Source organism: Lampetra planeri, chromosome 15 (assembly GCF_965212315.1).
Source record: "Lampetra planeri chromosome 15, kcLamPlan1.2.h2, whole genome shotgun sequence".
NCBI lineage: Eukaryota > Metazoa > Chordata > Hyperoartia > Petromyzontiformes > Petromyzontidae > Lampetra > Lampetra planeri.
This window is the reverse complement of record NC_136121.1, coordinates 6,874,728-6,891,024: the sequence shown is the minus strand read 5'-3', so window position 1 is coordinate 6,891,024 and position 16,297 is coordinate 6,874,728. Positions and strand designations below refer to the sequence as shown.

Below are 16,297 nucleotides of genomic sequence, written 5' to 3'. Positions count from 1 at the left end.
CTGTGTAAATAAAGGGGCATTATTATTGGATAGAGATCATGTCTTTGTTTCCTTCCAGGAAGCAATTGTCAAATGGCATCTCTTAAAAAAAAATCGGGAGAGCATTGGTACTGTGGTTTGCGCTGTGAATCTGGCCACCTGAGTTTTTGTTTTCTACCATTGCTGACATCAGTGGTGAGTGATGTCTGAACCGGTTCCTGCTCCTCCTCACCTTCACCAACCCGCATTGACGAGCGTGGCGAAGTATGATCAAGCAACGCCCATGAGCGACGTGGCGTAGGGAGGGCGACATTAACAAACGTCTGTCAAAGAAAATTGCAGTCAACCCCATTGCCCATACAATGCTATATATATAAATTTACCATTGTATTTTTTTTTGTAAACCTAAGACACCAGATTATAAAACGTATCCTCTACACGACAAAGCAGGTGTTATGAAACAAAGCGCACCGATTTGTGGAACGCCAACAGGAAACACCACCAGTTCCCACCTCATCTGGCGGCAATGGGAAGGTTGATTGGAATGCTCCTGTGTGTGTGTGATGTGTCTCTTTGTGTCTGCACATTTTTTTCTCGGAGAGGAGATACACGAACAGATGGACACATATCTCCCATCACCATCCACAAACGTGTATCGCGTTTTTGTTGTCACCGAGAGGTCAGGATGTCTTTCTAATAATATCTCTGCTAAAAATATCTATGGAATATATATGTGTGTGTGCGTATTGTATACAATATGGGGAGTGGTAGTGTAGCAGTTAGGGTGCCGCACTACGAACCGGGTGACCTGAGTTTGTCTGAACCGGTCCTGGGCCTCCCCTCTGTTGATTTAGCCTCACATGAGTACCTGGTGCTGTCGCCACTGGGGAGACAAAGGCGGCCGGGCGTGGTAATGGCCACCCACCCCCTCGTATACCGTGCCGTCCTTCATAGGTGTTTTCTAAGAGCACTTACCCCAACAGTGTAAAACATAGTGGGTTGACTGTTGTTTATATGCAACTACTGTATTGTTGAATACATTTTTTGAAATATCTCCTATGCACATGATATGAAAGTAAACAATCTATATATTTGTTGCATTTTTTTTTATCAATGTCATGCATAAACTTTTACATTAGTAACAAAAACATTTCATTAATTTGTATTATTACTAAGGTACATTTGTATTTGAAACAAATACTTTTATTTGTCTTTCTCGCAGATTAAACATTTGTTTTTACAGTTGTTATTTTTACGTGAATGAGCAATTGACATGATGTGGGAAGTCTGGATATGTCTTCTGGACAATTGCACGCGTCTTGCTTCTCATTTAATCTTTAGACTTTCCACATTTACACTTTCCTTTAATTTCACGTACACTTGAGCTTTTTGATTGTCTTCGATTTAACAACTCACAAAGAAGTTCTCACAAGCAAGAGCAAGGCACAGCTCCCTTTGTGAAATATATTTTATTCCATCGTGCACGCATTTCCCTGTTGCGATGAGATTTCTCTTAAATTTACAAAAATTCTTGGGTGCAAATTAATTCTCTGTTGAAGGGGCAACTGCAGTCCACATCTCATGCCACTCTCCACCTTGTGGTTTAATTCCTGCATCTTATCGATGAGATTTCTCTTAAATTTACAAGAATTCTTGGATATAAATGTTTTATTCTCTGTTGAAGGGGCAACTGCAGTCCGCATCTCATGCCACTCTCCATCTTGTGGTTTAATTCCTGCATCTTGCAGTCGTAGCAAAGCTTCACCATCAACTGGAACCTGGAGCTCAAAATCAGACTAAAGCGCAGCGCTCGCTGTGCCCTAACATTGTAAAGGCGCCTGCAAACAATTGCCTGGTCTCACTGTGTCCGCTCTACAGGCTGTTTATCTGTCAATCAGTGCAACAAGCACGGAGGCATGGAAATGGTAATTACCAGCGTGGCATCCCGGGATGTGTCGGATAAAACATTTCCAAACCGCTGCATGACGAATGGCGAAATAACGTCATGATGGATATAGCAGCAGCATTGACAGGCTTGGTGCAAAGCAGAGGCATGATTGCTAATTCCAGTAATAGCTGAAGAGCAACCACAGCTGTTTAGGAATACTGTTGGGTGAAGGTATCCCAACGTCGTACCGTTTTCTGGAGTTATTTGCTAATACTTCACCGCACTGCTCAGGAATGGACCCACTTCACCAGCCACAGTTTATGCAGACGCATATCAGCCTAGCATCTCTCACACTCTACGAGCGGACATCACAATTGTGGGTGTAAAATGGGCCGCTAAATGCCGAGAACGCATTGCAGCACAGACGAGACACAGAGGCCTGGCCCAGAAAACCACTGCCACCACCACCACCATCTCTCCTCTCCAGCTATGGCAGCAGTCTTCCCCTCCTCCGAGCCAGGGCATGTGACGCACGTCACGTGCCCTGTAATTAACCCAGCTCTGTGAATCCCATGCCTCGGGGTCACCCAGTTTAATCCTATAATCACAGCTTGTTGGGGTCACAAGTAAAATGGGCCCGGAGGTCTGGCCTGGGGCAGAGATGGGCGAGGTCGTAGGGGGTGTAACTGGTCTCAGATTTACGCGGTGAGATGTTGGTGGTGCTCGGTCCTTGTTTGCGAGGCGGTCGTGCGCCCGTGTTATTGCATCCTCGTCACCAGTCGTAATGCAAAGTCATCATCAGCGTCGTCACGCGACACCTGCGCAGTGGCTGAGCCACTGCCAACACGTGTTTATTGATTGTCTTGCAGATTTCCACTCACTGATAACAAAGATGACCCCAATATAACCATTGAGACTGATGGGTCAGGTGCTGTTCGCGAGCACGGCACAGCAGATGGAGGCAGTGGTTTGGCGAGCACCACTCCTGGCTGCGTTTGTCTGCCTAATGCCGATATTTACACACCAAAGCAGATGTTTATTTCAGGCCGAGTCGATCTAGAGGAGGCCAAGTTCAGATACCACTGTTCCACGTTTGTATGTGTTCTCTTGTGCATTCGCTATGTTTGCATTCACTCATATAAGCCACCCGCACACAATTCTCGAACGTCACTTAAAAAAAAAGATTTCTTTTTGATTCAACTTACCGAACTCACAGCCTCAACACCGACAGCTCTGCCACTCTCATTAACTGCAGTCATTCCGAGCCTATGACTTTGCGCACGTGATTGCACCTGCAGTGTTTGTGCACACAACGAGGCAATGAAACACGGGGGGACGGCGAAGTGGTTTGGGTAAAATGTAACGTGTTTACTGTGGAGTGCTCGACGCTCACAAGGCCAAAACAAAACACTCGAACGAGCTTCTACATTTCTCTCTCTCACTCTCTTCAAATATGCACCTAACCAGTCACTGCAAAGAGTCATTCTGCCCACGATTTAACTTAAGGATCAAAGTACAAAAAAAATGCAGTCTGCGGAACGTTGTCTATAAGCGAGGCTCACGCACGCCGCTTTTAAGCAGATATACTTTTGCATCGTCGCCGGTTGAGAAAAAGCGTCGTCAGCCGCTATATATGTACGTGTTGAGGGAGGCTATAAATTACACACCCACGCGCGTGTGTCAAAAAAAGGAACACTGCCCATTTCACACGGGCAGACATTGAGATTTGAGCGTTGTGAATGAAAAAACAAATTGACAAACTTAATTGTTGGAAAATTACACTCCAGACAATAGTATAAAGTCAACACAGTTAGGGTTACTGAGCTCCATTGTGTTTTTGTTATGCTGTTCCCCCATAAAAAACAACAACCTCGAGTTAAAAAAGTAGCACGACTGTTAACTGGCCTAGGTTCTAGAAACAAGCGTTGGTTAGCAGGCGATTTTCATTATTATGACCGCCATACGACAGCGCGTTCAGCCCACAAACTCATGCAACAAGTTGTCAACGCAGCAAATGAATAAAACCATTGACACTGTGGAAAACGTCTCAAACATCAGGGTTTCACCACGTGACCACGGAACGAGAGAACGTACAATTCATAAAACTTTGGCTTCTTTTAAGAAATGCTCGTACAAAGATAATTATTAGACATGGACACAATGATACTCAATGCTGGCTGCCAATGTCTCACTGTGATCTTCAGTATTTCAGGATGTTTAAATAGTTGGCCTTATATAATTCCAAATGTAAAAATGTGTGCAAGTGTAGTTTGGTACTAAACACATTTAAGAGGCACGTGTGAACACCTTCATAAGTGCTCGCTAACAGCACATGCTCCAACAGTCTCTTAAGGCTATACGGGGGATCTTTGTCTTTGTAATTTTGCTGTGTTGTTGTTCGGAATAGGCACTTGCTAACAGGAGGTTTACTCAGTCTAATCAGGCTTAAGGGATGATCTTATTGTTTATATGGTTGATACATGTTCACGTATAGGGCCAAAGAGTTCGGTATTAAAACATAACCTTTATGTAACCTTTAAGTGTTTTACCATAATCTGTTGTTTGTTGATATTCCGAACGGGAATTGCTTTTCCAGAAATAGTTTGTCGCTATGTATGTTTAATGGCCTTAAAACAGATAAGCAATACGTCTCAATTAAAAACATATTTGTAAAAAAAAAGAAGTAAAATATTGCAGACATTTGGTCTGAGAGCACATTTAAACGGCAGTGTTTGCCACAAACTATGGTAGCGGGTCACCCTGCATTTGACTCTTGACCAGTCGAGTCTGGCATGCGTGTAAACACAGCAAAGAGTGCGACTTGGTGAGAACATCCGATTCGCATGCTCTTGCAGACATATCCTGAGCCCACTTAGAGCCGAGGCACGGCTGACAACACATTGATCAATGTTAGCTTATTAAGAGAACACGCTAATTGTGAGAGGAGTACAATGGGTGTTTTAACACAATTTGGTTTGACTAATAGGTGTATTGTTCTGCATTGTTAGGAACAGCGGCACTGGGCAGCATTTATTGATGACGCTTTCAAGTTACGTTAACATTGCCATCTGTGATGTCTAAAACGCGCGTTGGTTTACCTTGTGCAAGTGCAAGATCTTATTTAGCTTATCATGTAATTCTAAACATTAACAGCACCACGTTATAACCTTCACATCGACGTTAAGGCACATTCTTCAAGCTCTTAGACGTAAAAAAGACACATTGAAAATCTTCATGCCTAAGGCAATGAAAAAGTTTAGACTGCTTTTCTTGACAGAACTCGGTAGAGTTGTAGACATTTTTTTGTTCAGATGCATGACATTTGGTAAAGGTTGATGGCATTAAATGACGTTAAAAGTCAGCATGAACTGGAACGCATCATTCCAGTCATCTGGTATCATCACCCACAACATTGAAAAAACTCGAGTCATACGATTTGTGTTCTGTTCTGCTCTAAAATATTTTTTTTTTTACTGCTTTCATGCTGTTTGCACGCATGTGTTGTAGAGGTTTAGAAAATAGATTTGTCAAGCAGGTAGAGTGGAAGCCTCTAGACCAGCGATTCTTAACCTGGGGTGCACGCACCCACTGGGGGGGTGCGAGATGCCCTTTCTGGGGGTGCGAGGCATAGCCAGATTTTTTTTAAAGATAAATAATGGAAATAAAAATTTAGCATGGGCACGTAAGTACAACTACTTTGTTTCATCAAACCTATGTACTTATTAACATCATACATGTTGTGAGAATAGGTTTTCCCCTTTTATCTGGCAACAAAACAGGTGTTAATATGTTAAAACACCAAACTGAAACCTTTTACAAGGAATCATGTCTGCATTAACCACAATACTTGTGGTCAGAATGCAAACAAGAAACATACTCTGATAATATATGCATTGTCTTTGAAACTGATTGGTCCACACCAGACAGCTTTCTTTTGAGCCTCGTCTCAAAACGGTGTTAGACCAGAGGACGCCAAAAGGCGTACACAGCTCAAAGACAACGCACTATCAGAGTAATGAGAGCTCGGGGTTAGAAGCTACATCATGGGACCTCTTTTGCCAGTACCAAAATATGAGAATAGGTTTTCCCCTTTTTTCTAGCAACAAAATTGGTGTTAAGATTTCGATTTAAAGCTTTCGTGACTGCAGGGATTCATATTATTGGTTCTTTCGGTAAAGTCACGAAGAAGGGAAATAATAAAAAAATAAAACAATAAAATTCTCACGACGTTTCGATTGCAACACAAGCAATCACCATCAGGTGTGAAACCCACAGCAAGAAAATGTTATTATTTCCCTTCTACGTGACTTTATCGAAAGAACCAAGAATAGGTGTTAAGATGTTAAAACACCAAACTGAAACCCTTTACAAGTTGTAACGATCGAGAACCAAAGGGCTTGCAAGGCTGCAGTACAGCTTACGAACCCACTGCTCAAGAGGAACGGAAAGGCATCAGCAAGTGGCAACGGGTCGGTTAGCCGGCTACGAAGCAGTGATCACGGGACCCCGAGTGCACACACGCACACAAAACCGCGTCCGCTCGCCCACGAAACATACGAGCAGTCCAATTACATTATCCGTGTGGGGCCCAACGCGTTTACACGTACAGTGATACTCTGGTTTACGCCGGCGGGATGCGTTCCTGAAAGGTGCGGCGACGAATATCGCCACGACGTGAATCAAAGCGTTCTATAGGGTGGCAGGTGGAGGCGAAGGCTCAGGAGGGACGGATAATGAGACAGGAAGATGCTGTCAACGACGCAAGTGTGCGGTCAAGGCGACGCAAACCAGGTCGCGGTGTTAATACATTTGCGACGTTAAAGCTTTCGTGACTGCAGGAATACATATTCTATGGGTCTTTCGGTAAAGCCACGTAGATAGAAAATTATAAAAACTAGCACGTTTCGATCGCAACACAAGCGATAGAAGACGATTTGCTTGTGTTGCGATCGAAACGTCGTGATATTTACGTGGCTTTACCGAAAGACCCATAAAATACTCTAGAACTTGTTTCACACTGCCACAGTGTTAGAGACGCATGTTTGCCAGACTAGCAACAAAGCACAAGTCACTGTTTGTGACGGTGTACTAGCAATTGCTGAACGTGGTGTTTACACAATACAGAGGCCGCCATCTGACATGGCGGCCATGCTTGTTAGATGGGTGGCAGATCTCCTCAATGTGGAACATTAGTTGATTATGCTGTGTGTGTGTTGGATAATTATCGGCACGTTGCTTTTTAATTTCAGTAATGCTATTTGTTTATTTTTGTCACGCTTTTATTAGTTTTTATTCCCACAACCATACTTCTCATTTCACAACACTTTATTCTACAACATACGTGGGGGCAACTGTACATCATTATTCGGATATTTTTGTTGATGAAATTGATGTCATCAGATTAATAAGATTGTTTAACAACATTTTTAATGATTGGGGTAATTTTAAAGAAACCATAGCACAATGTGAAGTAAAAAAATGTTTAAAGCGGCAAAGAAAAACAGTCCAAAACTGAATTTACACTAAATTAACCCACTGTCACCCAAAGAGAAAACAAATGTTACTCAAAAAAATCAAGCCAAAGCACTGATATTTAAACTACACTGGAAAATAATAATAATAAAATAATACAATGCGTATTTACGTATGTTATTCAATATAAATCTAAAAGCAGTCTCTATGTGTCCTATCTTACAAATTGTGAGAATATTTTGGCACACAGCTTTGGCATTGAGCTACTAAGAGGCACTGAGGAGAGAACAATTGGACGATTGCACAATCACTCCGTGAAGAGATATCGTGAAGTGCATTTAACTCTGCCTGGAATGACCGATGGCCATTACCATGCAGCATGCAACTTTAAATGATTCTTAAAGCAATGATCTCCCAACTTCATTCCTTGTGGCCAAGCTTATCATGTCTAGCAACCAATCTGCAAATTACGAAACAAATCCGGCCTATTTCAACGTGAATATCCACGGCCAATGATCAATTGTCGCGTTTAGTGGTAAGCGTGGAAAGCAGTAGAAAATCGTGATTTGGGAACCATAAACGTTTTTTTTCTTCTTCATATTTCCATCATGGGGCCCCATGAAAACCGTTGAGCCATTTGAGTAGCACCACTGGAGGATGACATGACGTGAGAGGCACGAAGTCAAGGTCTCACTTTGGCAAGAAGCACGGCACGAGAGGCGAACGTGAAAACTCGCTGCAACTTCTCCCGACGCTGAAGAGACCACGGTGACATCTATGTCACCCTGAGAGCATTAGTGGGATACTGAAAGCCAACTGTGATAGATTTATTTTTAAAGAAGAAAAGCAAAAGAGAACAAAGCAATGAAATAAAGTCAAGAAACTCTGGAGTGGTTTAAAAAAAAAATGTCACGTTGAAGTGCCTTATCTTCAGGCGGCACTCCTTGCAATATTACATGCTATTTTTTTTACATTTTTAAAGTTGCCATCAAACACACCCAAAAACCTATAGGCTACATTTCTAAACAAGCACATACAAAAATGTATTTCAATAGAAAGGCAATACTATCACAGTAATTATTTCACTTTTATATAAAGCACCAATAATGAATTACTGCAAGTTCTGATTAATGTTAAAAAAATTAAAGATAACTCAAAACCAATAAAATGAAAAAAAAATGGAAGGGAGAAACCACAGGGTGAGTGCTTCGGCTGTCGTGACGTTTAGCACCGATGCGCTGGGTGGAGAGCACGAGCCCTCCCGACGCGAACTCGCGCAAGATCACCCGCAGAGCGGCGCGAGAGTTACACTTCTGAGCTGTTGCTGCTGCTGCTGTTGCTGCCTCCGTAGAGCCGCTGCGGCTGCGGCGGCATCATGGGTTCGCTGCTCCCGCCGCCGTGCGGCCGGTGACCCGCGCCTCCCGCCTTCCCTCCCGCTGGGCGGCCGCCCCCACCGCCGTCTCCGCGGCGCCACCGCCGCCGGGACGCGGCCAGGACGACGAACAGCGCCACGCTCACCGCCAGCAGCACGGCCGCCGCGCCGCCCACGATCGCCGGCACGGACGGCGCCGCCCCCCCGTCATCCCCGGCGTCCCCGTCGTCGCCGCCGCCGCGATCCCGGGAGCCCCCGCCCCGGCGGTCGCCCGGTCGCCCGCGGTCGTCCGCCGAGCGCGACTGGTCGAGGCCGGCGGAGAGGCGGGCCGCCGCGCCGAGCTCCAGCGAGATGTGCTGGATGTTGGTGCCGCGGCTGTTCTCCTCGCCGATGTCCTGCGCCAGGGCGGGCTCGCCGGAGTCGCCCGCGGCCCTGCGGTGGCGCAGCGGGCGGGCGAGCGGGGCGACATCGCCCGCGGCCGCGCCGCCGCTCGTCGCCGACGACACCGAGTGGAAGCGGAAGAGCGTGCGCTCGGCGCTGCGCTTGCCGATGCCGCGGTTGGCGGAGCTCTTGGAGCGCACCGTGTAGATGGTGTGGATGTACCACTCGCGGCCCGAGGACACCTGAGGGTGAAACGCGTAGCATCTGAGGGGGTGCCCTGGAAATGCTTTGATAGCCCACGTGTATTGGCAGCTTCACGGGAACACTCGCGATCCACTCTGGGTTTTTTTTATCGTATCATTGATTCGCAGATGGCCATGTAATGAACGTAATAATTAACGATTTTCATCCACTTAATCTGCCACAAAAGCATCGTTTCTTGACGATTATATTCAGTGGATTGCAAATTATTTTCCAGAACACCTCCATTAATGAATTTACACATCATTGCATAGGACCAAGCATTGCATATCAGCATTACCTTTGCACCAACTTTCTATAGATCAGGCCAAGAACCTCATAACTACTATCATGTACTACTATCACGTACTACTATAGTGTTTTTGTTTTGTTTGTTGTTATAACGTTATTACCCGCCCCTACTGGACATTTGTGAAAAACAGCTTCATAGCTCATCGGATTCCTTCCAGCATAAATAAATATTCTGATTTAAAACAACTCAGTAGTCCTTGATTACATCCAGTTCAAAATGGACATTGTGTGGCTCATCCATCGCAGGGCTCCAGCACGAGGCCTGGGCGGGCAGAATCGGCCCTACCTGGAAGAGTGGCGTGGAGTCGATGCGGAACCCGTCCGAGCCCGGCTGCTTCACGAGTGGCAGGGCCTCCGGGTCGTCGATAGCCAAGCGGGAGTTGAACGGGACGTTCCCAAACACCGTGGCCTGCGTCTCAGGCTGAGCTTTGTCCTGCACGCGTCCAAGCGCAGCCAGCCAGAGACCGCCGCTTTACACACTGAGGCCAGTGCTGATTCTGAGTGCACGGTAAGTTGAGCTTGTGTCGCACCGTACGTAGCCAACCGCGCTCATCGGAGGTACGGGGGTGGCGGACAATATACTAAACAAAAATAGGGTGATGAAAATGAATATTGGTTCCCCACAAACGTTTGTTCTCTCGTGGAAATAATGTTTGTCCGCACCCACATTACTTATTTGGACCCGTGGGTTAAGGTTAGGGAAAGTTTTACCAAAGCGATTGCATGAAGAGTTAAATCTATACTGAAAATGTACCAAGCAACTGTTTGAAAAAGGGTCCATTTCAAAATGCATGGATATAGGGTAATATGCAAATAGAGAGAGAGAGAGAGTGCTTTGTTACAAAAATATAAGTGGGTACAAATATTCCTAAGAGGAACCATTATTCTCAAACATTGGTTGCGAGCAGGAATGTATGTTTCTTTCTTGGGGGAAATATATAGGGAGGAACACGTGTTTGTGTACAATGGCACGTGATCATACAGTAATGCTGCCTCGATATGCAGTAAGAGAAGGTGGTGCAGCTATCACCACGAACATCTCGCTGACCTTTGTCTCCCCACACAATGTTGCTCGCCCTATCAAATCATGAACTCTTTGTAGGCTAAGTTTATCTAAGCGCGGTTCGGATAACAATTTCCTCTCGCACGCAAGAGGAACACAATCTCATTCCACAACGCAACAAAAATCGCGGTGCGCGGTAAAACAGTGTTTCAAAATCTGGTGCCTACGGCCTGACTCGGTGGGAAAGTCGGCGAGTCCTGCTAATGCCGAGGTCAGCCGGGACCCAGCGCTCACCAATATCTTGAAGCGATAGAGCAGCGAGGGCGCGTCCGCCAGGCACCCGTACTCTGCGCGCGTTGGACTGTACTTGGGCACGTAGCCGTCGGCCCCCGTGCACAGGAACACCTTCTCGATGGTGCAGATGAACGAGTCGCCCAGGTTTTGCACCGGGTCCACCATCACTCGGCCGTATATCGTGCTGCCTGTAAGCGGCACAGACAACGACAAAGACGAAGATTCCCCCTTGTAGCCTGAACGGACTGTTGGGGCAAGTGCTGTTAGCGAGTAGCAGCCTGCATGGCATACTAGCAAGTGGGTGGCCGGCACCAATGCCTGGCCACCTTTGTCTCCCTAGTAGTGATGTTTACACATCGCACCAGGTTCTAATTTGAGGCTTAGTCGACCTAGGAGAGGCACAGGACTGGTTCGGATCATCATCATCACTAGCGTTGGCTGTGAGCTGGAATTGAACTCGTGTCGCTGGGTTCGTAGCACAGATACACACATGCATGGGGAGCGGTGGGGAGCTTAGCGTCATATAATGTTACGATCTGCCTTGTCTACAAACGTCAGCTTTTAGACCTTCAACAATGTAGAATGTCGTATTCTTTGGGTCTTTTGGTAAAGTCACGTAGATAGGTAAAAAATTCTTTCTTACAAAAATAGTATTTTATTCTCCACCTGATGACGACCGCTTGTGTTGTGATCGATGTCGTAGTTAAAAAAAAAAATTGAACCTATCTACGTGATTTTACCAAAAGACCCAAAGAATATGAATTCCTGCAGTCACGAAAGCTTTAAAAGTCAAGATTTTATGTAGATTTTAAAAAAAAATAATTTTCCCACCGCTCACAATGTGGTTATATTTCATAGACACGAGTAAGCGTGCGCAACAACAAAAACACTAAGCCGCGTACCGCCAATGTGTGTGGGATCTCGGCCGCGGTAGACACTTACCCTCCGTGAAGGCCGTGTCTGTGCCTTCGCCGAAGCCCATGGAGCCGTCCGACAGCCACAGCGCCTTCTTGGAAAGCAGGTGCATCTGGGTGTTGAGACTGAACTCTGTGGCCACAGGGTCGCTCACCTACAAGACGACACAGCACGGCATGTCACGGCCCTTGGCTATCGTATTCGCAACGACGCCTGTGTATGTACGTTATTCATAATAAACGTTTTTGGGTCAGATCGCGTTATTTATAAATGTGTCGTAACCCTCCACCACCCGACACGGCGGACAATCGGCAAAAAAGTGTCATGTTGACAAAAGACAAATAGTTCACTACTTTAGCCCACCGGTGCAGTGTGTTGAAGAGTGAAACCACAACATTTACAATTTTTTAAAGCCTACGTGTTAAACTATGTACGTTATGTTGGGACTTCTTTCGCGCCGTACGTAGCCAACCACGCTCAACGGAGGTGCGGTGAGAACAACTCCATTGTCCTGAACCTCAAAGTTCAGTTTTAACTTCAGTGGCCAGAGAAAGCTCGCAAATCACCCTCACCATAACGCGCATGCTTTATCCACTTCCGGATGAATGCCTTTCCAAGCTTTCACCATCCATGATGATGGCCCGGCAAAGCCGAATTCCATCTCTCTCCTCTGTATGAACTGATCTCATTGCTACATATTCATGGTGTGTTGTCCTGTCTGGTGTGTTATAAAGTTTGCCTGCCATTCCATCGACGTCCATCCATCCCTCCTAGCAACGAGTCCTACGCAATCCCACCCGCATTTCATAACAGTCCATACAAGGTCCTTAATTTCAATCTGTTCCCTCATCGATGTGCTCCTCATCCCATCTCTCAACGTAATACATACACGGGGATAACGCTCAAAAATACTCTTCACAGGATCATCGGGCAGCCTACTTGCTGCCCTGCACGCTGCCCTTTCTTGCAGGAGTTTTGCGTGGACATCTGCCGACTGCCCGGATCTTGCATGGTAGGGCTCCACGTTTTTTGTCCTCTGGCTGTTCACCCGTTGGGCCAGCAGACTCAGGAGCTGCTGAGCTCCTCTGCACTCCGTGGGAATGTGCATCAAATGCTTCTCTTGTGCAGCTCTGCGCATGCGGTACGCTCTGCCTCCAAAACTTGGGGCGAAAAAACAACTCCCTGGTTGCCTCTAAAGCTCAGCTAACACGTGTTTGTTTATCCATGTGTATGACCACATCCTGTAAGCATTAACCATTGTTGATTCTGTCCTTAATCCGATATAAAACATTTTACGGATCTTGTCGATTATCATTTGATATATATTGCATTTATACTGGGGGATTTTCAACATTTGATTTTACAATCTTTACTTGTCGTTGTTTTGTATTGAATCATTCTTTTCCCAAGGACATGAAACTACACTGGCTATCCGGTGAAACAGCAAACGTGTGTCCGGAGGTTGAATGTTGCGACCGGTGTTGTGAATTACGCATGGCAAACAACGACGATGAGGATGGTCAAGATGACATTTGTGTGATGGCAATGATGACACTGCTGTGATGATGGCGATGATGACGTTGGGGTGATGATAGCGATGATGACAATAACACTGCTGTGATGATGACGTTAGGGTGATGATAGCGATGATGGCAATAACACTGCTGTGATGATGACACTGGGGTGATGATAGCAATGATGACAATAACACTGCTGTGATGATGACACTGGGGTGATGATAGCGATGATGACAATGACACTGCTGTGATGATGACACTGGGGTGATGATAGCGATGATGGCAATGACACTGCTATGATGATGACACTGGGGTGATGATAGCGATGCTGATGATACCAGCCAGCCACACACCTGCTGGAAGCGGATGTCGAGGTGGAAGGTGATCGGCTCGCGAGGGTTGCACACGGCAGGGATGCTGTACTCCTGGTTGGGCGACGCCGTGCACGGGATGAGCTTCACCGTGTAGGTGCCTGAGTAGTCGCGCACCTGTACACAGACACGCACAGCACGTACACGCACACGGGCAGACACGCGGTGGTGCAACGTGGTCCGCGGTGCAAGGAATTAAAGGGGGACCCCCCCCTCACCCCCTTTCCAATTGTCCCTCTCTTCACAGCCCAGTTGCGGTTGCACCCGATTCAAGAGCCGAATGGCTCACAGGGCTATACCTAATCAATGAAAACTGAAACTGAAAACAGTGCTTGGGGCACCTCTGGCCCATTGACTCCGGTGCAGTTACACGGCTGTGCACAGCCTATAGCGACGCCTCTGTGTGCACGCTGCATGATGCACAATCGCCTGCAATTGTTCACTGCTTCAGCTTGCGAGTTATTGACTTGCTCGCTGGCATTCTTCGTCTGTCTGGCTCACTCGGTGTAATGTATCTATTTACCCCTCGATATGTCTAACGTTTATAAATAAATGTCTGTTGGGTCACTTGTACCGTTCACATTACCGAGTTTATCATGGATATAAATGGTGTCTTATAACTGGAATCTAATAAGCTTGACATAAGCTGAGCTTTGGCGCTGGCCCTCCCCCCCCCCCCCGCTTTAAGTAAGAGCCATTGCTCCCAATGAGCTGCGCTGGATTTTTCATCGCACAGTTATTTTAAAAGTAAATGCGGTCAAAGCAACAATACACTGCCGTGGCATCACACAGATCTACAATTATTAATACGACTGATCTCCATGGGGACTGATGCGGCCAATATCACTGCCACCACGACTAGTGTTACCACTATAACCACCACCAACACCACAAACGCCACTGTCATCACCACCACCAATGTTATCAGCACCACAACCACGAGCACAACCATTCTAACCACCACCATCACCAACACCTCAACCACTGGGACCATCACCACCGCCACATCCACTGATATCATCATCACTTTCACAATCACCACCACCACCACGTCCATCACCACGACAGCCACCATCACCACCACCACGTCTATCACCACCACAGCCACCATCACCACTGCCACCACCGTGCCAGCCACTATCTGCCTGTGTGTGTGCAGTGCAGGTCTCCTGCAGGCCCTCACCGCGTAGTCGGACGTGAAGCTCCACTGCTGCTCGGGGCGGTTGTACGTGGCCTCGCTGCGTACAAGCGACAGCGTGAACGTGAGGCCCGGGTGGTCCGTCGACATCACCATGGCCGACAGTGACGTGCCTGCGGGTGACGTAAGAAGACGGAGCCTTACAGAGGGTACGGGCAAACTTCTGTTTGGCGAGCACCTATGAATCTCACCTATTTTCCATTTCCAATTCTCTCCCTCTTCCCTCCCCCCGCCCCTTCATCATGGTCACCCATCCCTCATCTCTTCCATGCCCCCGCCATATAAATAATTTCTTCATTTATATATTTTCTTAATGTTAAACACCTTGATGAAATTATGTCTATGAATGTAAAACTGAATAAGAATAAGGTAAGGTCTACGCGGAAGATGAGGGGCGTGACATGGACACACCACCCACACCGAGCCTGCCTTTGTCTTGCCGGTGATGCCATCACCATACTTCGACACTTATCAAGGTGCGCTGTTAGGGGATTTCATTATCTGTGCATCTTGGAAGGATGACCACGGCGCTGCGGTACTACATGGTGACCAGCAGAGGAAGTTCCACAACATCTACTGTTGCGTGTTTCTAGGGTCCCACGACTTGTAACCCTTTGTACACCAACCCGCACGGACCAGCATGGAGAAGTATGGTCAAATAACCCCCACCACCCACATAGTGTCGATTGTAAAACAAAAACAAAAATGGGAGCAGTACATGTTCGTTTTCTGTGCCTATCTTCAAAAATATCCATGCGGTTCACCCACAGATGAACACCAACATATATTTGCACCACTTTCATGCGAAGTAAATAACCCGGGTGATCGGACGAGCCTCACGCTCCTGGGAGACCACTTCTGGGCAATTCGTCTTTGGCTAAACACGGACGATGGGATGAATTACACGGATTAATGCAGACAATAGGAAGAATCCATCCTTGGATAACGGGAGTTTCCGTGGATTGATTCGGACAATAGAAATATAAAAGTATTGGTGGATAATCTTCATAGCGGATAATAGAAGTCGCAGCTAACAGGGTGGTATAGAAGAGACTCTCTGGCTTGGAGCGACGCCACAAACCTGCGTGGGACATGACAAACTGCCCGCGGAATCGAGCCTCCGATCGGAAGTTGACAACCAGGCGTCCCTCGCCATTGATGCGCATGCTGGTGGGATACAGCGAGCCTGCGGAAGAGCACATCAAGCAGGAACATTACAGATCCAGGCAATGGAAACGTCCAATAAGCAAGCAATATCACTCCTTTCGATGTAAAGCTTTCGTGACTGCAGGGATTCATCTTCTTGGTTCTTTCGGTAAAGTCACGTAGAAGGGAAATAAAAAAATAATAATAAA

The 16,297-nt window shown here is 46.5% G+C and overlaps 1 protein-coding gene across 1 annotated transcript in view; it reads right to left on the bottom strand.

Annotated features, from left to right (window-relative positions):
- Nucleotides 1–3,214: 3,214 nt before the first annotated feature.
- The window catches only part of LOC144722635 (FRAS1-related extracellular matrix protein 2-like), a 64,185-nt gene continuing 51,102 nt past the window's right edge, over nt 3,215–16,297 (bottom strand). The window contains exons 18-24 of the mRNA XM_078600891.1: nt 16,024–16,128; nt 14,928–15,055; nt 13,727–13,861; nt 11,884–12,010; nt 10,942–11,129; nt 9,931–10,077; nt 3,215–9,334 (exon numbers count right to left, since the gene is read on the bottom strand). Of these exons, the coding sequence (XP_078457017.1) occupies nt 8,645–9,334; nt 9,931–10,077; nt 10,942–11,129; nt 11,884–12,010; nt 13,727–13,861; nt 14,928–15,055; nt 16,024–16,128 (1,520 nt within the window). The 3' untranslated portion in view covers nt 3,215–8,644. The remainder of the gene's footprint in view (nt 9,335–9,930; nt 10,078–10,941; nt 11,130–11,883; nt 12,011–13,726; nt 13,862–14,927; nt 15,056–16,023; nt 16,129–16,297) is intronic.